General features: G+C 48.4%; 2 protein-coding genes across 6 annotated transcripts in view; both read left to right on the top strand.

The window, feature by feature from the left end:
• The window catches only part of ESYT2 (extended synaptotagmin 2), an 81,428-nt gene extending 75,584 nt beyond the window's left edge, over positions 1 to 5,844 (top strand). Inside the window, 4 exon segments of the mRNA XM_030308924.1 lie at positions 217 to 348; positions 2,015 to 2,120; positions 2,926 to 2,975; positions 3,072 to 5,844. Of these exon segments, the coding sequence (XP_030164784.1) occupies positions 217 to 348; positions 2,015 to 2,120; positions 2,926 to 2,975; positions 3,072 to 3,117 (334 nt within the window). The 3' untranslated portion in view covers positions 3,118 to 5,844.
• A 15,262-nt stretch (positions 5,845 to 21,106) lies between these two features.
• NCAPG2 (non-SMC condensin II complex subunit G2) overlaps positions 21,107 to 24,361 on the top strand; it is a 65,484-nt gene continuing 62,229 nt past the window's right edge. The window contains exons 1-4 of one of the 5 annotated variants that reach the window (XM_030308917.1): positions 21,107 to 21,165; positions 21,549 to 21,660; positions 22,447 to 22,577; positions 23,001 to 23,120. In XM_030308917.1, the coding sequence (XP_030164777.1) occupies positions 23,043 to 23,120 (78 nt within the window). In that variant the 5' untranslated portion in view covers positions 21,107 to 21,165; positions 21,549 to 21,660; positions 22,447 to 22,577; positions 23,001 to 23,042. Of the gene's footprint in view, positions 21,166 to 21,548; positions 21,661 to 21,710; positions 22,071 to 22,446; positions 22,736 to 23,000; positions 23,121 to 24,361 lie in introns of those variants that run through there. The other 4 variants (XM_030308916.1, XM_030308912.1, XM_030308918.1 and 1 more) reach the window with 4 other exon arrangements.

The following is a 24,361-nucleotide window of genomic DNA, read 5'->3' as shown; positions in this document are numbered from 1 at the left end:
GTATCAGGATGTCCCCCAAACTCTGGGCTCAAGAAACGGAGGTGAAAGTTGCGTTCGCCAACAGGCTAGCACAGGGTGAGGACAGAAACTCACTTTGCTCCATACTGCTTCTCAGTGGTGTAAGTAAATATAAATCAAAGTAGGAAGTTTGAACGTGATGCTAACGATCATTTTCCTAGATTCTAATATCGAGTGTTCTCTGGTTTGTGTCGTAAGAAATCTCATTGCCTTCTCTGAAGATGGCTCTGACCCCTATGTCCGCATGTATTTGTTACCAGACAAGAGGAGGTCAGGAAGGAGAAAAACACACGTGTCAAAGAAAACACTGAACCCCGTGTTTGACCAGAGGTATGGTGCTCACTCAAGATGGGTAGGCTGTCGAATTCAGAAATTAAAAAAGGCTTGATCAATACCTTTGAATGACTAATGCATTTAAGCCAACACACTGTTGGGAAGTATCAGTGAAAAAACTCCAGATTAGCACACACGGACTTGTTAACATAAATAAATGAACATTTTGAACTTGGTCTAGAAGTGGTTAAACATAGTAAGTTCAGGCTGTACACACTGTGGAAGGGAAACTAGTGATTGTGGACCTCGCGGAACTTCCATTCTGGGCGGTTGTATCTATTGATTTTTCTGACTTAAAGACTAAGAATTCAACAATAAGTATATTTTAAGTTTATTTTAAATAACAATAAGTCTATGACATCTTAAAATACAACATCCTTCTGAAAAACAACTAGTTTCCAAAACAATGAAAAAGTGAAAAGAATGGCATTATTGTCTAACATTTTCGGAGATCCCTTTAATGGTCTGTCTTAGTAGAGGTCATATCTGCTTCTGCCATCGGTGCTGATCTCCAGAGAGCACCTCGAGGACCTCCGGGGGCCTTGTGCTACCCTTAAGAGCTTCAGTCTGCAAACTCGTTACCTTACGTTACAGTGTCTACAGCTAAAAAAAACCAACAGCATTTTGGGAAATCATAAAGTCAAAGGGTGTCAGAATATCTGTCACTTTTGTTTACATTTATCTTTAAATGGACTGGTTGTTTCTCATATGTTCACGCCAGCAACTCTTTTTAAATCACAGACAGAAACTGACAGGAGGTGTGCACCAGTCCCTGATGTGAGCACATTTTGACAGTGTTCTCACTTAGTTGCAGCCAAAGTTAGGGATTCGGAAACGCCCCCCCCCCGTGCCCCCTGCAAGTCTGGGATTCTAGCTGCTGAAGCTCCCTGAAGGCTGGTCACATTCCAGCCACATCCCTCCCAGGCCTTAGGCCCTCTGCCCTCTGGTTTGCCAGAGACCCTGACTCACAGTGGCTGAACTCCAGCCAGCGTTGAGGACTTGGTTCCCTGGAGGCATTTTTGTTTGTAGCATCTGACTTCGGCCATTAAAAAGTGCACTGCGGATCTTTTCCCTTCCATGAAGCTGTATCACATACTACTTTTCTTTATTTCACTCACCCCGGCTTTGTAATCACTGCTCTTTAGTCTTTTGGCCTGGATGAGAAAACCAGTGGGTCCTACCTACATCCACAGTCCCCCATTGTAGGAAGAGTCAGGGCAGACATTCAAAGAACACCCGTCCCTATACATGAGGGAGCCACAGGCAGTAGGGTCTTTTGCATACTTAGTGTTGTTTTATTTGATTTTTTTTTTAATTTTTAGTTAAATTTTAGTTGACATGTTACTAAATGTTAGTAATTAGTAATATTAATGCAGTGTTGGTTTCAGGGGTAGAATTCGGTAATTTATCACTTACATACGGCCTTTCACATACTTAGGAGGCCAGAGTCTTCGGTTATGTTTGCAAAATAAGGGAAACAAAAATTGTTTTTGAGTCTTCATGAAATGCCAGATCCAAACACTGAACAGAACTCAATTTTATAATAAAAAACAACATAACATTTAGAACTGTCTCGTAAGCAGAAAGGTTGTTTTTTGGTTATAATGAGAATACAACAACATTATGGAGAAATTTAAGGGAGGTCCTCTTTTTCCCGTGTCAGCTTTGATTTCAGCGTTTCATTACCAGAAGTACAGAGGAGGACACTGGATGTAGCAGTAAAGAACAGTGGTGGCTTCCTGTCCAAAGACAAAGGGCTTCTTGGCAAAGTAAGTTTAAAAAATAACCGTGATCGGCTCCTGTATCTTATAAACATTAAGCACTTACCCAAAGGGCATTGTTTTAGACCATACTTAAATCAATGGAAAGGGGGGGACTTCCTCTCTGATTAATGCTTATTTATAAAATAGTGGACCATGAAAGGCCATGTCATCTAAAATATGAGTACATTTTGAAAATTACTTTATTTTCATTGTTTTTACATAATCATATTATTGGCATGTTACTCACACAAATGCTGTGAACATATAGTTGAAGAAAAGATTAATTTTTTACTTAAAGACATGTTGAGTCACATTGAAAGAAAACACGAAGGAAAATATTCTCTTGCAGTTCTGCCTCCTCCACTAACCAACTATTCTTTTTCTAACAAATTAGTGCCTTTATTTCTCTGAATTTATTCTGGTCTTTGTCAGAATTCACATGTAACTCTTGCATAAGATTATATATTCTTTAACGTTAAATGTACACAGAGGCTGAGTTAGGGAAGAGGAGTTTTGAATTATGTACCGCTTACAGATAATCCGGATCCACTGTGCTGGCACTAATGGAGTGTGAGCCGATATCCCTGTAAATTATCAGCACTGATCCTTCTTCATAACTGAACTTTGAGAGACCTGGATACAGGGCAGAGCTCTTGGATGTGATCTGCCATATCATTCATGGGGGGTCATCAGGGTCAAAAACATTGACAGGGAGAGACTCAGAATAACACAGTGGGTTCCATACTGAGGCAGCCGGAGGTCAGAGAGATCGGGGCTCCACTCGCTGTTACAGGTGTCGTTTAACCCACAGGTGTTGGTCGGTCTGGCGTCCGAAGAACTGGCCAAGGGCTGGACCCAGTGGTGAGTGTCCCAGCACGGACGAGCCCCGTGTGTCTATTCCACAACACTTTCCCCGGTTGACCGCATGTCTCTTGTCATGTCCCCATGCACCCCTAGGTACGACCTCACAGAAGATGGCACGAGACCACACGTGGTGACGTAGTCCCTGCCGGGCACGAGGAGCCCCCCCGGCGTGCCAACCACCTTCGTGCACTCGCAGCGCACCCTCCCACAGACGTACCAATATTGTTTTTATAATTTCAATGTATTTAGTTATACATATCTTAATAGTTTTATAAAACATGTTGACGTTTTAGGCATATTTGGCCAATATTATCATTAAATTTTGTATGTTTAATTTCCTGTAGTATTTGCCGGTTATTCTAGTGTATAATAGGGTAGTAGTTAGTTACCGTGTCGCGTAAGGCTGTATGTCTGTTGTATCGATGAGGAAGCAGATCTATGTATATGCTTTACTGTTGCCTTGTTTTGTACATCGCTGAGGTACACTCTGCCATGTAAATAGACTATTTTTTATAATCTCTACCTGCTGGTTTGAACTCTGAAGAAAATGGATTAAGGAAATATATTTTTTTTCTAAGACTTATTAAATTCTTATGACACATAATCATTTTGTCTTTGCAGGAAAAGTTCTCAGTGACCAATTTTGTGGTATTTTCTTTTTAAAAAGAAAAGCTGAAAGACTAAATATTAAATAAGTATAGTTCTGCCCATCACGAATGAAGAAAATATTCAAAATATTACCACTTTTATAAATATAAATATGTATTTTTGAGAAGTCAGATGAAGTGCTTCTAAGGAAAAATGTGTAACTGAGTAAGACATAATACTAAGAGGATGTCATATCATCATGGTGCACTAACTTGAAGTTTCTTACATGAAATGTCTTAATTGCTTGATGGAATGTATTCATGAAATAGTACGCAGATACACAGTTATACTTCCTAAAATACAACCCAGATTTTCAGTGTTAGCAGTTAGGCTATTGTGAAATAGTCGGTCATAAGGTTTGTTAGTTTTCAGTGTTTTCCCAGCCTGTGAAGACAGAGACAGGCTCACGTGGTCACCATAAAGTTTGTGGGCTGGATCTGGGTAAGGAGGAAATTGTTTTAAAAACCAACAGCTCATTCATTCACCCGTCAGTGTGACATCATACGTTGACAGAACCCCTGAGGTGGCGTTGGCTTCCTTTTGCCCAACACAGAGGCCACTATTGGGGCCACAGGGTTCCAGCACGGCGGCTGGTGATTGTAATTAACCGTTTCCGGGGTTTCCTCACTTTATGCCGTGACTGACCTCAGTATTGGGATATTGTTATACAGTTTTTGTTTTGGAATATGTTTTTCTGTTTAGATTACTAAAAGCATGTTTTACATCCTCGAGTCCCAGACCTCTTGGGGGTTGAGGCTCCATGGCAGTGTCTAAGCCGTGCACGCCTGTGAGAAACACGCACGGACTCAGAGTTTTCAGTATGTTAAGCTGTATGGTGCAAATGAGTCCTTAGCTATCAGAACATTCTGAAATCATGTGTGAGGACATTGGGGAAATCGAGCTTTGTGGTTGAAACTGGGGATCTTGCCATGAATCACTCCACAGACTCGTGGGCGGCCCGTGTGACCAAACACACCAAAGTGCCTGTGGTGGATGCTGGTTGTTACCTTGCGTACTTCTGCCTGCCAACAGATCTTACCCTTCTCTTAGTTCACACTTTAAACCGGAGGTTTATATATAATGGAGCCTATAGCCTCACAACACAGTTCATGTAATCATAAAGACCAGTGTAATCTCCCTGCTTCCTACTTGATGGAACTTCACTATAAAGCCTCATTATAAACCATTTCCCATGTTAATGTACAGGAGGAAGTGGATGAATATATTGGTGCCCACAAAACATTTAACTGCGGTGGTGTTTTAGCAGTGTGATAAAGGCAGGTAATTACTTAATAAACCTAGTCGTCAGTCCATGGTATTAGATTTATTGAAGATTTTTTTTCAATTGAGTCTGTTGAAGGGCCTCTGGCATAATCTATAAAAAGTGAACGACCGCTCACTGGAATTTACAATACCAGTAATTTTTACCAACATCCTGAACATCTGGGTTTTGCCTTGTGCTCACCTTGAGGTATGTATTCACCTTATGCAGCGCTCTAAGCAATTAGGCAAAATAAGTACAAGGAAGAGTATAAAGCCAGTGGCAGCATGACACCCGCCTTGTGCCGCAGGGACGGAGGAGCCTGGAGATGGACCTTGGCAGCGGGCTTCCTTCTCTTTAGAAGGAAAGGGACGATTCTGAGGACATAAAACAAAAAAACCTTTCCAGGTGTGATTCTGTCCTTCATGGCCAAATGAGCGGTCAGTGGGAAGCTCTGGTATTCCGTGGGAAGGACTGAGAATTCCGCTCACGGCCGGACTCCGCACTCCAGGGTCCCCAGATCGGCATCCCTGCTCCTTAATGACCGATTCGTCTAGGAAAAGGGAACGTTAACTTCTCTGTATTGAGCCGAATCAACGGGAGGAAAATTAACTTACACAGATTTGAGTTCTGTTTGTCCATGTGGGTTGCTTCTCCTGTGCCTTAGCGTACGGAAGTGTGACGCCGGTGTTTCCAAGTTCCAGATCGTTGCTGTACTCACGGCAACTCTGTTCTGTGCTACGAGATAGTGTTCGTCAGGAGGTCAGCCCTTTTTCTTCAGGAACCGAAGCTCAGTGGAGAACAGCGTATATGCGCGTTTATACTCGGGCTGTCCGCCACTGCAGATGGAAAACAGCAGAGGGCTTTTTTTAATTGTTATTAGAGAATGTCCTTTTTGATCAACTAATTTTACATGACAGTGCATGTATTTATTCAATAAACTCTTACGTTAGCTCACTTGTGATTTGTTTTTCCTTTGTCTTTTGAAATGAAATTTTTAACGTGTGGTCAAATAACTTGAAAAGTAGTAAGTAGATTCTTTATACATGCTATTTGTGAGTTCTTTCATTTTCAAAGGAACATTAGGTCGTTGATACTCGTCTCTTGTTCCCATCTTGGCTCTTCTCTGCCCGCCTTGGACTCGGAGTCTTGAAAACACTCATCTGAAAGGCCATCGCGAGTAGAAAACGACGGTCTCTTTTGTGTGCTTTGTAAGCGGAGTCCTGAGAAGAGCGGACGAGAGGCTGGCTGAGGCAGGAGGGGGAGCCCCTGAGGAGCCCCCCCCTGCCGCGGGGCGCCCGCGGCCACACGCCTGGCCCTCCGGTTCTCCAGCCAGACCGTAAATGCGGACGGACGCAAGTTCTAGTCCCAGTCCCTCTTTTAATGTTTACTCCGCATTCTGCTTGACAGCCCTTGACACCTTGGTGTCCACCTTGATGTCTGCAACGCAGACTCTGCTGCTGGGCTCAACACCCGCTAACACAGCGCCTCCTCGTTAGCCCTCTGCACTGAGGGGCCCGCGGTGTTTCTGTCCGGCTGCCGGCGTCTGTCCGGGAGCTTGAGGTGGAGACCTCGGCCGTCCCTCTGCCTTCCTCCCACGTGCAGACCCCAGGCCCTTCAGTTCAAGTCGAGAAGACGTCCGCTTTGCTAGGAGCCCACGGCCCTGCCCGTGCTGCCTGCCACCCCCAGCGCTGGAGCTGTGGCCCCTCCCCCTGCCCCCTCCATGCTGCAGGCCGGGCGGTCTTTTAAAACACGTCTCCAACTCACTACCGCTCTCCCATGCTCTTGGAATAAAGCCCCCCCCCCCCCCAGCATACCACGCCCTGAGGCCTTCCCAGCCGTATTTCCTTCCACGGTGCCGCTCACCCCTGACGAGCACCTCTCGTCCTCTCGGTTCCACAGACTTCCCACCCTCCTTCCCGTCAGTACCCCAAACCTGCCCTTCCCCTGCCCCTGGCCTAGCTGACTCCCACTGCCCTTCACTTCCTGGCTTGGAGTGGACTTCCCCGGGTGTCCCGGACCAACACCCCCCGCCCCCAGTTACAAGGCCTCTCAGCACCGTGCTGCTTCCAGTCATAGACTTGGCATCACTGCAGTGCTTTGCTTTATCTTTTTACAGTCTGTTTTTGAGAGATAGAAAGGACGGGAGAGGGGCAGAGAGAGAATCCCAAGCAGGCTCCATGTTGTCAACGAAGAGCCCGACACGAAGGTGAGATCACGACTGGAGCCGAACTCAAAAGACTGACACTTAACCGCTGAGCCACCCAGGCGCCCGTGGTTCTGCTTTATTGAAAACCATTTCCTGGCTGCGCTGTCAGCTCTCAAGGGCACAGATTGTAAGGGTGTCACCTAAATCTTTTTCTAGTTGCTTATCACCGTGAACAATCAGATGCTGAATAAACTAAGGCTAAAGTCTGGCACAACCTTAACATTAATTTGTCTTAAGTTTCCACTTAAAGACAAACACCTATTGACAGTTTTTAGTAAAGTCTAAAGAGAAAGGTACTGACAAACGTGGAAAAGAAAAATACTGCAACAAAAAGCCAACAGTATGATCATCTGAGCAACAGTTGAGCACAAACGTAGGGAAGGAGCCAGGAGGTCTACCTTTTTTGGTGTTATTCTGGAAACCCTGGGCAATGTGATATGAAAAGAAAAGAGAGGTTACATTTTGTACGGAGGAAGTCTTTTTTCTTTTTTTTTTTTAACACTTTATTTTTGAGAGAAAGAGCACAAGTATGGGAGAGGCAGAGAGAGAGGGAGACAGGATCCAAAGCAGGCTCCAGGCTCTGAGCGGTCAGCACACAGCCGGACGCGGGGCTCGAACTCACAAACTGTGAGATCATAACCTGAGCCAAAGTCAGACACCCAAATCGACTGAGCCACCTAAGCGCCCCAGAAGTCATTTTCTTTCTTTCTTTCTTTTTTTTTTTAAACATTTATTTATTATTTTTGAGACAGAGAGAGACAGAGCACGAACAGGGGAGGGTCAGAGAGAGAGGGAGACACAGAATCTGAAACAGGCTCCAGGCTCTGAGCTATCAGCACAGAGCCTGACGGGGGCTCAAACTCACAGACCGCGAGATCATGACCTGAGCTGAAGTCGGCCGCTTAACCAACTGAGCCACCCAGGTGCCCCCAGAAGTCATTTTCAAATACAAGATTGTCTACCTGCAAAACCTAAGAAAATAACCTGAAAACTTACCAGCAAGTATTTAATAAGAGGCCAGTCATAAAAACATAAATCTCTGTGTCTCATACACGATTAGTAGCTCCTAGAAAATGTAATGAGGGGCGCCCGGCTGGCTCAGTCGGCGGCGTGTGTGACTCCTGATCTCAGGTCGTGAGTTCGAACCCCACACTGGGTGTGGAGATCACTTTAAAAAGGGAAATATAATGAGGAAAAGTCACGCAGCGGCCTGGGGGCTACAATAGCAGTGGGAACTGCGGCCAAGCAGGGAGGGCACAGAGTGGGTTTAGAGCTGCCCCTGAAAGCCACATCGTCAGGGAGCCAGTTGGCCCGTCTGGCTCCTGGGAAAACCGTATCAAAACCCATCAGTGGCAGTTCTGCACCATGGCGGCTGCTGGGGGCAGTGTACCAGGTTGGCGAAACAGTTGAAAGAGAAGTCTAGGAAATGAGATGTGCACAGAGGGCTTTGAAGAACCCGGCATCCCTGGGGCACCAGGAGGGGGTGGGCATCTGCAGAACTGTGCACGGAGAAGGCCCGGTCCCTACGCATCTGAGGAAATCTGTCCCCAGTGCTTAGCTGAGCTACACGGCCAGCTGAGCAGAGACCTCGGAGGCAGCACGTGACAAGGCAGATTTCGGAAAATTAGCCCAAGAAAGTTGCTAAGCCAGACAAAGTCGAAGGAGAGGGATCTCGTTTACAGAGTTGTCACACTATTATTATTTTAGATGTCCGGTTTTCAACAGAAAGCCGTAAGACGTGTAAAAGCAGTGGTAAAGGATGGGCTGTATTGGGGGAGAGCAGTCCGTGGAAACCGTCCCTCGGGAAGCCCAGATGTTGGGCCTAAGTGGACAGAGACCTTGAATCAGCTTACAAATATGCTCAAAGAAACGAAGTCAAGGCAAGTGTGAGAATAATAAAGAGTATCAGGAAAGAGAGATTATTAAAAGGACTAAATAGAAATTCTGGAGTTTATAATAAATGAAATACAAACTTACTAAAGGAACTCAACCGTAGATTTGAGCAATCAACAGATTGGAGGCAGGCCAACAGACCATGTATGGGGAACAGAGACGCCCGCAGGAGGGAGTCTCGGGGTGGGGGGTGGCGAGCAGGGCCAGATAGAACGCTTGGGAAATCCTGCCCGAACCGGACGGAGACCCACGCACACCACGTAAGATCCACGTGAGGGGGTCTGGCCGAGGCACTTCGTGGTCAAACTGTCCAGGACAGTCTGAGAGCGAGAGAGACCCTTCTCGCGCAGGACTCCCCTGTAAGATAACTGCCGGTCCTCACCACAGGCCGTGCAGGCCGGCGCGGGGGGGACGGACACAGGGGCTGGAAGGGAGCCTGGCAGCCAAGTGTCCCATGTTGGACAAAACAGTCCTTCAGAGATGTTGGAAAAACAGGCACTCCCAGATTTAAAATCAAAAAAATAATCGTCGCTAGCCTGCCTGCGCTCCGAGAAGCACTGAAGGAGTTAATGTCGCTTTTTCGTGTTTGCATGCATTTATTTACGACCGCTCTGTAATTTTATGGATTTCTTCGGATAATCCCTGCTCCCTGTACTCGAAGTATCTTGAGTCTGGAAAGGAATGCGGCCCAGTGGTTGGGAACATGGCTCAGAGACTGCCCACGTTCAGACCCCACTCCTGGCCCTGTGTGACCTAGGGCGAGTCAGAGAGGTCTCTGTGCCTCCAGCTTCCCATCTGCAAAGTAGGCACGGCCATAGTACTTGTGTGGAAGGTGGTGTAGAGGAAAAAAGGAGACCGGACCCGCCAAGCATGGAGGCCGGCGCGTGACAGGCAGCAAGCACGCGTCGCTGTAGCCGCTCTGTCCCCCAGGGTTGCTGCCTGCCTGGGCGCCACCCCATTGAGGCCTGCCACAGCCTTACGCTGTCTTGTCACACGCGTTCCCAAGGCACGGCCCCCACCGGCCTGACTTTCCCGAGTTCCTGGTGTGGCGTTCCTCCCGGTCTGTCCAAGGACAAGAGCGCCAACGTCTTCCCCCACGCCTGGGGAGGGGGGTGGTATGCGGGCCGCTGCCTGCCCTGCCTGTGGCCATGCGTCTGCCCGGCCTTCCTCGGGGGTCGCTTCCGGCAACCCCCCTCCCCCGCCCCCAGCCTCGCTGAGGATTCACGGCCTCCGCAGCCCAATACAGTTTGCTGTCACTTTTGTTCATCGTGGTATAAAATATGTACAGAAACGCGCGCAAACCCTCGCCGTCCTGCCTGGACTGTTCACAAGCGGAGTCCTGTGTGAGCCGCGCCGCAGCGAAGACGAGCATCGCCCCGGGCCCCCCCCCCCCCCCCCCCCCCGTGAGGCGGCCACACCCGCGAGGCCTACAGATCGGCTCAGTCGGTTCCGAGCTCGCGGTGCGCGTGTGGGCGCGTCCGGCTTCTCCCACTCCGCGTTATGTTTGTGAAAGATGATGCGACGTCTCTTACGACGGCTTGGTCAGGCCTTGGGGACTGGAAGGTCACACACAGAGTGGGCGAACACTCGGTCGGCCGGGAGCGTCACACGCGGCCTGTGGGAGCCCGCTCTCAGCCCTGCCACAGATGTGTCCGCGTCCGGCACCTTCTGCCTGAGGGCCCCGGCCTGCGGGTGCGAGGGGCCTCTAGGTCCAAAGAGCCACCCTCCCTCCCTCCACGACTCCTCCCAGAGGGAACCTCTGATCCACCCGGGTGCTCTCCACCAGCACCCGCCACGCACGCTTTCTGAAGCCTGGCTCGCTGTGCTTTAAATGATGGCACCTGAGGACACCGCAGACCAGCCAGGTCACACCGGAGCCGTCCCAGCGCGGGCTTTCCTCGAACGTGATGACGGGGTCAAGGGCCACACCGTGCAGGCTGGCCTCAGTGTCCCGTCTTGTAAGAACACACACTTACCTAGAACCTACACCCCGCTGGATGGAACGGGGAGGGTCAATCCTGTCGTGCTGGGGATCGCTTCGCCAGCGATGTCGGGTTTGCGTCCATAATGAAAGAGCTTTTGATGGCGGTTCTCTAACTAAAACACACACAAAATAAAACAAAAAGAAACCACAGCAAAACAAAAAAACCAAAACTGCGGCCCCCTGTGTAACCTCATCTCAGGGTGATGGAGACTGGCTTCTCTCGTGTTGAATTCTCTTTCCTCTTTCTTACAAACACTCAATATGAAGACACCTGTCCGCTTTGGCCAAGGTTCCCTGTTGCTTGTCCAGTTCTGCACAGGCTGCTTCGACTCTCAGTTACGAGCCTCAACTCTACGCGTAACTTAAAGAAAACATAACACCGGAAGCTTCTTGGGTCGCTTTCCATGCAACGGTTCTTCCAAAACCTTGCCCAGAGACGGTGTGGTGAGGTGTCCGTCACACCGCCCCTAACGTGCGGACACCCTTGTCGAAAACCAAACTCTGCGTACTGAATCAAACAAGGCAGGGAGAAGAGTTTTTGCCAGGCTTTCGACCTGCAAGCTGGGGACCTCAAGGCCCCGGGCGCAGTGAGTCTCACGTTGCTCACGGACACGGGGGTTTTGATGAGGTAAATGGGCCACTGATTTGGCTTTTTCGGCAGTTGCCTAGTGGCCTTCTTTCTTATTTGTATCAGGGAAGCTCAGTCAGGGGGCAAGGAAGCCCAGAGATGGTGTGGACAGACTTGGCCTTCGGGAGCTGGTAATGTCTTCTACTGGTTTCTGAGAAGGGCTGTCAACTCTTGTAAGCTTAGGTTTCATTTCCTTTACGTGCCTCGACCGTCGCCATTTCGTCCCGGACACAAGTGACTGCATTTCTGTTTGGTTCCGCTCCCTGAACGTGAGGGTCTGGACCCGGCAAAGGAGAGCTCTCAGGCCACAGGAGCTAGCAAAGTCTGCTCGTTCTCTCCGGTCAAGTGTAGGAAATAGCTTTGGGGAACTTTTTGTTGTACACTCGTGTACTCCTCTTCTTTGAGAATGTAAACCAATGCAGCATCTTGTTGACTTTCTCAAAACACAAAGGAAGGCCAGGCTGTGATAATGCTCTCCAGCCAGCGATGTTTATGTGCACACACACTATGTATAAGGCGGTATGCAGGCCAGTGAGGAAGCGGCCAAACGTATACGTATGCCAGCGCATGCGCGAGTGTGTGTGCGAGTGTGTGTGCAAAAGTGTGCGTGCATGCACATGTGAGTGGGCACACGTGTGTTGTGTGTACACTGGGAGTACATGGGCACATGGGTGTATGTGCGTGTTGTGTGTGCAGGTATGTCTATTTCTTGAGCATGTGTGCGTGTGAGTGTGTGCATATATCCATGTGTGTTGTGTATATATATATGTACATGTGTACACACGTGTGCAGATGCATGTGTGTGTTTTGTGTATGCACACATGTATTTATGTTCTGTGTGATTGTGAGCATGTATGCACATATGTGTGTGGCTGTGAGTGATGTGTGTGTGCGTGCGTGTGTGGTACCGATATGTGTATACTGTGGGTGTGTGCACACACGTGTGTTTGTATGTGCGTGCCACATGCACGTGTATACACATGTCTGCACACACGTGGTATTATGTATGTGCACACATGCGTGTTTGTGTGTCATGTGCATGTGTCTGCATGTGTCTGCATACACATGTGGTACTGTGTGCGCATGCACACACGTGTTTGTATGTACCACACGTGTGCATACATATGTGTATTGTGTGTGCACACGCGTGTTTGTGCATGCCACGCACACATATCTTTACACACATGTGTATTGTGTGTGTGCCCATGTGTGTTTGCATGTGCCTGTCACATGCATGTGTGTGCATACATATGTGTACTATGCGTGTGCGCATGCACGCACATTTGTATCTACGTCGTGTGTGTGCATACGCCTGTGTATTATGTGTGCACATGCACACACGCGTTTGTATGTACATGTCGCATGTGCATACACATGTGTATTGTGTGTGCACACACGTGTTTGTATGTGCATGGCACGTGCATGTGCGTACGTGTGTCTGCATACATGTGCATTGTGTGTGTGCACTTGCGTGTTTGTGTGTGCATGTCACACATGTGTGCGTGTGTGTCTGCATACCCACGTGTGGATGTGCATGTGTGGGTACGTTTAGATCTTCCAAGATCATCTTCTCAAACCGAGTTTGAGCCTAGGTTCCCCTGAAAGCAGGGCCTGAGGCAAGCCTTGCGTGCACATGGTTTATTTGGGATTGTGGTCCTGTGAGGTGAGTCTTTTTCCTTTTGTTCTGTTCTCGGAAATAATTTGTATAGATAGCGATCATCTGTTTCTTGAAAAGCTGGCGAAACTTGCCTATAAAATTTTCTGAACCATTACCTTTTGAATAGGGAGATTTCGATTAAAATTTGTTTCAAAATTTTGTATTAGTTTATGTGTTTATTTCTTACCAAATCAGTTTTCAAGAGTATCCACTTTATGCTTTCAAATTTATTGCAAAAATATTTCTTATGAATTTAATATTTCTATCATAGCTGCATTTTCCTTTAATTTCCTAATGTTGTTTATTTGGTTTTTTTACTAAAATTTTTTTAACATGTATTTATTTTTCAGAGACAGAAACAGAGCATGAGTGGGAGAGGAGCAGAGAGAGAGGGAGACACGGAACCCGAAGCAGGCTCCAGGATCCGAGCTGTCAGCAAAGAGCCCGACACGGAGCTCGAACCCACAAACTGTGAGATCGTGACCCGAGCTGAAGTCAGACGCTTAATTGAATGAGCCACCCATGCGCCCCTAATATTATTTATTTGTATCCTCTATTTTTTCTTGATTATGGAACCCTACTAGAAGTCAGTTTACTTTATTGGTTTTGTAAAGACCCTACTTTTTAGTTTATTACATCAACTGTTTCTCATTTTTGTATCAGAATCTGCTTCCTTTCTATCTACCTCAGGTTTCCTGAGCTGCTCTTTTCCTAGCTCCTAGAGTCAACATCGAACTTATTTTCAGTATTTCTTTTAAAAGGTTTATATTTATAGCAGCACTCTCAACAATAGCCAAATTATGGAAAGAGCCTAAATGTCCATCAACTGATGAATGGATAAAGAAATTGTGGTTTATATACACAATGTAATACTACGTGGCAATGAGAAAAAATGAAATATGGCCTTTTGTAGCAACGTGGATGGAACTGGAGAGTGTTATGCTAAGTGAAATAAGTCATACAGAGAAAGACAGATACCATATGGTTTCACTCTTATGTGGATCCTGAGAAACTTAACAGAAGACCATGGGGGAGAGGAAGGGAAAAAAAAAAAAAAAAAAAGAGGTTAGAGTGGGAGAGAGCCAAAGCATAAGAGACTGTTAAAAACTGAGAACAAACTGAGGGTTGATGGGGGGTGGGAGGGAGGGGAGGGTGGGTGATGGGTATTGAGGAGGGCACCTTTTGGGATGAGCACTGGGTGTTGTATGGAAACCGATTTGACAATAAATTTCATATATTAAAAAAATAAATAAATAAATAAAATAAAAGGTTTATATTTATTCAGTGAAGCGAGGGACACCTGCTGTAGCTTCACTTCCCAAGTGTGGTAAGTACCTTCCCTGCCGTTTAGATCCAAGTGTGTTCTAATCTCCACTGGGACTTACTCTATTCCACGAGTTTCTCAGGACATTTTTAAGTGTCCAAGAATGTTTTCCCTTACCTTTTTGGTGTTGGTTACTAATTTAAATGCACTGAGGCCAGAGAAGATGGTCTACAGAATATTGATTATTTGGGGGGCAACTAAACTCATCCTACCCCCTCCCCAATCTTTGCCCTCCTAATCCCTGGTCCGGAGCAGGTCTTAAAGGACATTCCGAGACCCCGCTCCTTGGCGATACCTGAGATCTGAGACAACGGCTCCTGCATCCACGTGAGAGGGGACTTGCTGGGGCTGCTGGTCCCGAGCTCACGTCTTGGCTCCCTATTAACTGGCTCCCTATTAACTGTGCCATAGGTACCAGCTTTCTGAGCCTGTCAGCGTCTTTTCCTGGACAAACAGGTCCAGCTGGCCCTTGGCTGTGGGCAGTGAGCCCAGACCTGGTCTCTGTTCCCTGTGGTGCATGCAGAGCCCTTTTGCCCTCTGGACGCACCTGCCTGTCTGCTGACTGCCAACCCATGTCCTCAGGATCCTGTTCCGCACATGCTCCGTGGGGCACAGCTATGCATTTTTTGTTTCCTGTTTTAAATCTCATCTTTCAGAGCTGTGTGGGGTGGAGGAAGTGAGTGGAAGCATGCATTGCGACCAAAATTGCCCTTCAAGTGTGTGTCTTCATGTGAGAAAGGAAATATGACATGGGAATCCGCTAGCGGTCACCTGGCCAGTCCTTGGACAGCAGGCTGACTGACGCCTTTTCTCACCTCAGGGGCCTCAGTCCCACCGGGCGGCACCGTAGCCACGGGAACACGCTGAGGCCTTTAGAGGTTTGATGTGCCGTTTCCTTCATTTCTGCACATCTTGTACAAGTTTAGAGCGGGAAGGAGCCACTAGCGATCTTAGCGCTACCTCTCCTTCCGCAGGAGAAGAACCAGGCTCTCAGAGAAAATGATTTACCCACGGTCTCAGGGCTGGTTATGAAGCCAGGGTGGCAAGAATATAGGCAGATCCCACCAGCATGTTCTACAGACTTCTCAGGATGAGGAAAGAACTGAGGCGATTTCTAAACCAGCACAGTTAAATGTAAAGACAGCAAAATAGGGGCGCCTGGGTGGCTCAGTCGGTTGGTTGTCCGACTTCGGCTCGGGTCATGATCTTGCGGTTCGTGGGTTTGAGCCCCATGTCGGGCTGTTGGGCTGTCTGCTGTCAGCGCAGAGCCTGCTTCAGACCCTCCGTCTGCCCTCCTCTTTCTGCCCCTTCCCTGCCTGAGCACACGCGCAGGCGTGTGCCTGCTCTCTCCCCCCCTCTCAAAAATGAGCAAATTAAAATAAATAAATAAATAAATAAATACAGCAAAATATTTACTTTTAGATCATTGTTATTAAGGTTAAATGTGGGGTGCCTGGGTGGCTCAGTTGGTTGAGCGTGAGGCCCAGGTCACGATCTGGAGGTTTGTGAGTTCGAGCCCCGTGTCCCACTCTGTGCTGTCAGTGTGGAGCCTGGAGCCTGCTTCGGATTCTGTCTCCCTCTCTCTCTGCCTTCCCCCCTCTCAAAAATAAACATTAAAAAAGAAGATTAAATGTATTGGGGCGCCTGCGTGGCTCAGTCAGTTAAGTGTCCGACTCTCGGTGTCGGCTCAGGTCATGATCTCACGGTTCCTGAGATCGAGCCCCGCTGACAGCGAGGAACCTGCTTCAGCTTCTCTCTCTCCCTCTCTCTCTGCCCCACCCCTGCTCATGCTCTCTCTCTCTCACTGAATAAATAAGTAAATATTAAAAGGAAAGAAAGAAAGGAACGGGCATTGGTTCCTGACTAAGGGGTCAGGGGCCACATGTTTAATAGAAGTTGCTGGTAGATTTAGCCAAATGTGAATGACATCCTGGGGACACTCAAAAGGGTGGGCCCTGCTCATGATGACACCTTTCCTCCTGCGAATTGGACACCGGGTGTGTCTGATTTCTCTTTCAGCTCCACAAGGGGCCTCAGTAGGGTCACTGCCAAGCCCTGTGGACACACATTCTTCCATGCATTCAGTGAGCGCCTGCTGTATGCTGTGTGCTGTGGGCAGAGTTCTGTGTCTAGGAGGAAATTACACTAGCTGAGCTCTGCAGGGCATGTGAGCCATGGGCAGTGAGGGGGAAGGGAGGGTTCAGGCAGGTGGGGTGAAGGCACTGAGTGAGGGACCCTGCGGGGTCCCCAGGAACGGACAAGTCAGAAAGGGGCGCAGCCCAGGCTGAGGAGGCAGGCAAGGGCCGGGCACCCTGGTGTTTTTCCTAAAGCAAGGAGAAAGCACTGAAGGCTTGCAAGGGAAGGTTTGGTGATGGTCAGGGTCTCCTGAAGAGCAAATTGTTCCAGGGACATTGTTTAGAAGGAGAAGGAAGAGGAAAGACATATATAGACTCTTTAGTTTTTGTTTGTTGTTTTTTTTTTTTTTTTTTTTTTTTTTTAAATTTTTTTCAACGTTTATTTATTTTTTTGGGGACAGAGAGAGACAGAGCACGAACGGGGGAGGGGCAGAGAGAGAGGGAGACACAGAATCGGAAACAGGCTCCAGGCTCCGAGCCATCAGCCCAGAGCCTGACGCGGGGCTCGAACTCACGGACCGCGAGATCGTGACCTGGCTGAAGTCGGACGCTTAACCGACTGCGCCACCCAGGCGCCCCTGTTTGTTGTTTTTTAACAACAGGCCCAGCACGTGCTTCAGGCCCAGCACGGAGCCCAACGTGGGGCTTGAAGCCACGCCCCTGGGATCAAGACCTGAGCTGAGATCCAGAGTGGGACGCCAAAGGACAGAGCCACGCAGGCGCCCTCTATAGACATTTTATGGTTTTAGCTTTAATGGGGGTCTCTGATCCACTTTGAGTGAATTTCTGTGAATGGTATGGGGTGGGGTTCATACTTCTTTTCGTATGTGCACCCAGGAGCTTTCACAGCACGCATAGGGGCAGCCAGCTGTCCCCTGCCACCCCTAGGGCTCTCCTAAGGGGTCACTCAATCCAGGCCCGGCAGGTGTCCTGTGGGGCCTGTTGGCCCAGTTCCCACGGGTAGAGGGCAAGGGTGGGCCCTGAGCGTCCAATGACTTCTGCTTTTTCTTTCATTGTTGTTCAAATATCCACATCCACATTTCCCAAGTTCAACTTTTACTTTTAGAGACGCTATAGTATAAAACCACAAAAAGGAAGGAAATGTTTCTGCAGCTGCCTCTTGATTAGTCACGAACCCTCCCTCCTTCTTGGAATCAGTGACTCAGGGGCTGGAGGGCGTCCAGCTCTGAGGGCTGGCCCTGTGCTCTGCTCCACCCAGAACAACCGTGAAATGCTCCTTCTCATCAGCCCCATGTTCAAGTTCCTAGCCAGTGATGTCCTCTTGTTTAGCTTATTTTCCTGGTTATAAATATTATAATGAAGTGACAAATTTTGTGTTTTCTTCCAGAAATTTTCTGGAAGGATACTCAGGAAAGTGGTAAGAGTGGTTTCCTTTGAATTTGAACAATGCGATTTGTGTTATTTGCCCAATACAAAATTAAAAAAAAAACAACCCTGAATTTTACAGCTGGTCCTTTATTGAAATATTATTTTAGCCTATATGTTCCATCCCAAACAGCTTCAGGCTTAGTTTATATTGCCTTGCCATGGGGCCTCAGAACCTTACCACGTGGGAAGGGAGATCACCCTCACACCTCATTCGTTCATTTATTCAGAAAACATTTTCTTCAAACATCTAAAATGTGCCAGGGGGAGCCTGGCTATCTCAGGCAGAACATGGGACTATTGGTCTTGAGGTTGTGAGTTCAAGCCCCATGTTGGGCGTGGAGCTTACTAAGCAAACAAACAAAGTGCCAGACTTACGATGTAGGGCTGAACAGGGCATAGTCTTGACACGGAGTTGCAGACAGGGCTGGTGGAGAGGAGGGTTCAGAGGCTGCGTCACACGACAGGGTTGAAGACAGAGTGAAGTTGTACGGGGTTTGGAGGAGGCCTGGGATTCATTTTGTTGAGGAAAGGCACGTTCATGCATTGTGGGAATGGCCTCCCAGAGCTTCACTCACTCAGACCATCCCTGCCCCCATTGTATGGATGAAGAAACTCCAACGGAAAAATATGTAAATCAGGAGATAAAAGCTTTTATGTTAAAAAATAATATCAACAAAAACGCCTTTAAAATGAAAGAGTAAACAATACACTGTAATGAATAGCGACTGAATGTATGTGGGCAAAGATTTTTGGCAAACTTTCTAGAAACTAAGAAAGTGAACGACTCCAAGTGACTAGATAAAAATGTATTTTGAATTTCAGGTGTTGAAAGTCTTTGCTTTCAACAAAAATTGAAGGAAAGCCCTATCAACTTATTAGCTTATACAAATTAAAATCAAAGAATTGATGGGGGTAGAGCTCTGGGTCTGTGCGGATCTGACAAAATCAAAGCTTCAGGGGAGTGGACAGCGAGGTCCAGAGGGATGGCAGGGCCTTGATTTGATTGACGATGCTCAGCAACAAGCCGGGCGGTCCGAAGAGGACTTTGCATTCGCTGAATGAGGTTCCTGGACCTGACAGGACAAGCGTGGCACCGCAGAATCCATTAAAGAACAAGAAATGACGTGAGCCAGCTTAGCCTTAGGTTCCTCCATGAGAACATTCCCCCTATAGGAAACCAACACCTGGCTCCTTTTTCATGGATGGATTTTTAAAAAATACATAGATATAAAATGTAAAGAAAAAAATTGATGATATGTTTGTGATCAGTATGTGACTTTTGGCATTTAACTAAAATATGTTCAAGGAATAGAGTGTCATTACTATTAATTTTTTTCATTTTTTTAAGTTTATTTATTTTGAGAGAGAGCAGGAGGGGAGCAGAGAGATAGAGAGAGAGAGAGAGAGAGAGAGAGAGAATCCCAAGCAGGCTCTGAACTGTCAGCACACAGCCCAACAAGGGGCTCAAACCCACAAACTACAAGATCATGACCTGAGCTAACACCAAGAGTTGGACACTTAACTGACCGAGCAACCCATTCATCCCATTTTTTTTTATTTGTTTATGTGAACAAATTTTCTCAATATTTATATCTATAAACACAAAAAATCAGAATAGAATATTCATCCTTGGAAACATGAGTTAACTGAAAAAAGTCTTAACCATAGCATTAAGATGTGTTTCAACAAAATTTTAGTTTTACAAGTACTTGTCAAAACTTTTATAATTTTTTATATGGTTTTGATCTCTTTGTATCCCTAATAAATGTAAAAATTTTAAAATCTAGAGCTTTATGGCCACAAAATATTTAAGAAATCTGTATCTTGCTGGAGATGTGACCCACAGAAACTTCGTAGCAAAAACAGATTTATGCTAGGATTGCCTAATTTGGGAGACTGGCTGTAAACACTTCAGGAAGACCAGGTGACCAGTTGCTAGAGTATTGATTCCATTGGATATTCATAGTGATGTGACCGTTTCTAAAAGTCAATCTTTATAATTATGTTGATATTGCAGTCATTTCAGCCATTTAAGCCACTGATAAAACACATTTATTTTTCAGACTAAAAAAAGCCAGGGGTGCCTGGGCGGCTCATTCTGTTCAGAGTTGGACTCTTGATTTCTGCTCAGGTCATGATCTCACGGTTCCTGAGCCCCACATTGGGCCGGCTCCGTGCTGACAGTGCAGTCTGCTTGGGAGTTTCTCTCTCAAAATAAACTTTTTAAAAATTAGCATCCAGAGAGGCGCCTGGGTGGCTCAGTCAGTTAAGTGTCTGATTCTTGATCTCAGCTCAGGTCATGATCTCACGGTTCCTGAGTTCCAGCCCTGTGTGGGGGCTCTGCGCTGACAGTGAGGAGCCTCTTCTCGCTCTCTCTCCCTCTCTCTCTGCCCCTACCCGGCTCACGCTCTCTCTCAAAATAAACTTTAAAAAGTAAATAAATATAAAAACAAGCCAGATCTGCTCTCCCGTGGGAGGGGCGTGGCCTGGGCAGGCTGTGGCCTTCCAATGCCTGGGCCGGAACTCGGAGCAAGAAAACGCAGGGCGGGGGGCGCCTGGGTGGCGCAGTCGGTTAAGCGTCCGACTTCAGCCAGGTCACGATCTCGCAGTCTGTGAGTTCGAGCCCCGCGTCAGGCTCTGGGCTGATGGCTCAGAGCCTGGAGCCTGTTTCCGATTCTGTGTCTCCCTCTCTCTCTGCCCCTCCCCCGTTCATGCTCTGTCTCTCTCTGTCCCAAAAATAAAATAAAAAACGTTGAAAAAAAAATTAAAAAAAAAAAAAAAAAAAGAAAACGCAGGGCGGGACCGGGAGAGCGGGAGGGGCCTGGGGCGGGCCCGGGCTCAGAGCAAGGTAGGGCGGGGCGGGGTATGCAGCGTAGGGCGTGGTCAGGACGCCGCTGGGCGGGGCGTGCAGCGCGCCCTCCGGCGGCCCCGCCCAGGTGTGCCCGGCTCTCGCGAGAGCGGCGCGTGATGACGCGCAGGCGGGCGGAGCGCGTCGCGGGCGCGGGCGGGCGGTTTTGAATCTGGTCCGAGCGCGGGAAACGGCGGGTTTCCGGGACGAGGTGAGCGCCGCGGTGCCGGCAGGCGAAGGGCTCCGGGCGGGGGCAGGGACCGGGAAGCGGCGGGGGTCGGTCAGGTGGAGCCCCCAGTCGCACAGCCTCCGCGTGGGCTCCACGGCCCGGCCGGTGGCTCTGCGGCGGCCCTGGGGCGGCGGGCACCGGGGCCCTGAGCGCGCCGACGCCCCGACTCCGGGGCTGAGTTCACAGAGGACCCCGGCCCTGGACCCAGGCTGCCCGGGAACCTGTCCCCAAGCGTCTGTCGTCGTTCTGACGGGAGTGCTTTGCTCCGGGCGGGGGCTTGTTCGTGGGAGGGCTGGAGCGCAGCCCCACAGGTGGTGACAAGGCGACAGGCGCCTCCTTTGAACGCTCCTCGTAATTCGGTCCAGGCTCCTGTGTGAAGAGCGCCCTGCCGCCGTGGGGACGGATAACTGCGTGTGCGATGACGCCTCAGCCTGCAGGCAGCATCTGGCCGGACGGGCGCGGACGCGGGCACGAATAGTACGAGAAGCCGAAGGCGGCCCCTGGGCGGGGGGTAGCCTGGGAGTTGGAAGCAGCTGCAGTCACGAGTGTCAGGAGATGGGGCGTTTGGTGGTGAACGCGGGCAGGACACGTAGATTGCCGTACTGGAGACTGAGGTGCCGCGGGTGCCCTTGGGGGCGGAGCACGCCAGGGGCGTTCCCACGGGTCCACGGGAGGGGCAGAGTTCAGAGACCCGCGCGCAAGACGTGTGAGTCCGTGTCGCGAGCGCACCTTTTCGGAATGTTTGTTTTTAAACCCATGGGCTGCTGCTGGCCATTATTAGTCATCAAGCTTGTCGCCGGCCACCCTGCCTGCTGCCGGGCCAATCGGAAGTTCTGTTCTCTAGCTCAGCCCGCAGAGCCGAGGAGTGAGGTGGCCAGGCCCCAGTGGTACGCACTGGGCACGTTATTTCCATTTTTGTGGGTTTAACTTAGACGTTAAGACCTGGAACTCCAGGTTTACGAGGACTTTCTGTCCCCGAAAGTGTTGTCATTGGTGCCGGTGACTTTCCAGATTGCTCTGTCTGTAAGGCCCGGGAGGTTCTCATTTGTTTCTGGAGCGAAGCGTCTGCTTGCATGTGTGCTCCGTCACTTACCTTGCCTGTTGGCCGCTGGCTTTCGGCCCCGGGGTGTGAATGGAAAGTAGGGTTTCCTGGGGGAGCCGCAGCGGGCAGGGCGCTTGCACACACTCCCTGGAGCTCTGGTCCCGGTGCGGGTGGGAGCGGGCTCCTGTGATTGGGCGCCTAACGGTCTGCTCTCCCTCCAGGCTCCCGGGGGGCCCAGCGCCTCGCCCGGCAACTGGCGGCTGTGACTGCGTTGTTTTTGCGGAATGGCACTTCGGAGAGGCACAGTCTTCAGGATCTAGCGGCGGGGCTCCGCTTTCATTCTTTTTCTTCAGTACTTTCTTTTATTGTTCCCAAGGCACTTTCCCCCATGTTTTCGTGGGACCAGCCTTTTGTTGAACTGACTCAGACCTGCCTGAGCATCTTGCTAAGGCACTAAAGGGAGAGGAGGCGAGCCTCCTCGAGCCGTTCGGATTTCTCTTTCCTTTGTTGGTAACTTCATTGACAATTGATAATAACATAGTGTTATGTTGATACTGTCCTCAGTAAAGAAAGTAAGGGAATTATTTTGTAGATGTAACTTGTTTTACGTCAGAATATGGTTAAAAACTGTCTACCATAGATGGTACAGGTTTTTGTTTTTTTTTTTTTTTTTTTTTTTTTTTTTGCAGTTTTGGATGTTAGTGCCAAATTATGTCGTGTAGGAAAAGATATATTTGCAAATTCAAGTTTCAGTATGACTGTGTTTTCTGCTTAGGGTTACAGAATAAATGCCATATGAAAAGCAGTTTCATCTGTCATGGAAAAACGAGAGACATTTGTACAAGCAGTGTCTAAGGAGCTGATTGGAGAATTTTTGCAGTTTATTCAACTTGATGTAAGTTTTATGTTTAGCTTTATTGTAATTTGGCTGTTAACATAAGACCTTTTTAAAAATCAGTACACAAATGAAATCTCGTAGTCTCAGTGAATCCTTAGGAACCAGGATTTATTTAAAAAAAAACAGGAGTATACTCAAATAGACCTGCTGACGGCAGGTACTCACAAATGGTATTTCCCGCTTCTTTTAGGAGAGCTGTAAGAATGCTAAGTGATGTAACACAGTGTGTTTCTGTACACTTAAATATTTAGAGATCTCTTGCTGTGTGGGTGGCATAGTGAGGAAGACATATTCTTTTGGTCCTCAAGTTATTTACAGTGTCGTGGTGGATTCAGGTCTGGAAATACAGCAGAGTAAAGACTCAGCTGGGGCAGGGGTATGGGAGGGTGCCCACATCCAGCCATGGACTCTTTCCTGTCCCAGTGGAAAGGCTATGGAGTAAAGAGAAGTCAGCCAGTCAAGGAGGGATGTGGGGAAGGATCTCAGAGAGAAGGGGATAACTTTATGGACCAGAGAAGGCACGTTGTGTTTGAACTTGAAAGTGTTCGGTAGGGCTAGGGTGCAGAAAGCCAGGTCAGGAAGACACAAGGGCTGACACTTGAATTACGTCAGACTTTCTTTATCATTTTAAGGAGCTGAGACTTTATCCTGAGAGGAGTGTGGGTTTGTATCCGAAGAATAGATCGAAGAGGGCCACATGAAAGCCTGGAGAGGAATGAAGAGGCCGTGCCCTGCACGAGCTGTCAGTTGGGGGGGGGGGTGCTGTTGACTGGATGTGCGCCAAGGAAAGGGTGAAGGCAGATCCCAGGTTTTGACCTGTGGTGCCTTCCAGTGAGATCTTGGATGTGGGAGGAAGGCAGGTTTGAGTGGGAAGATAGGCTCAATTTGGGGCGTTCTGGATGACTGTCAGGGGGACAGGCACAAGTTGGTGTCCAGCAGGTGGATGGATAGTATCTGAGGCCCAGGAAAGAGGCCTGGGGAGAGACAGATTTGGGTGTCCTCAGTGGCACTTGGAAGCTTCAGTCATGGGAACACACGGGATCATCTGTAGTGTAATGAGAGAAGCCTTGGACAGAACTCTGAGGAACCCAACACTTAAGGCACCAACTCTACAATGCTCGTGACGTTGGGGCAGGAGACACATACCTCATGCAGTGAAGATTAAGTTAGTAGTCGCTAAGAAGTAGAGAGGAACCTAACAGTAAATTTGTTGCTAGCAACATTCATGAAGTTATTTT

This window comes from Lynx canadensis, chromosome A2 (assembly GCF_007474595.2).
Source record: "Lynx canadensis isolate LIC74 chromosome A2, mLynCan4.pri.v2, whole genome shotgun sequence".
Lineage (NCBI taxonomy): Eukaryota > Metazoa > Chordata > Mammalia > Carnivora > Felidae > Lynx > Lynx canadensis.
Note: the sequence above shows the minus strand (reverse complement) of the source record. Positions and strands in the feature narration are given on the sequence as shown.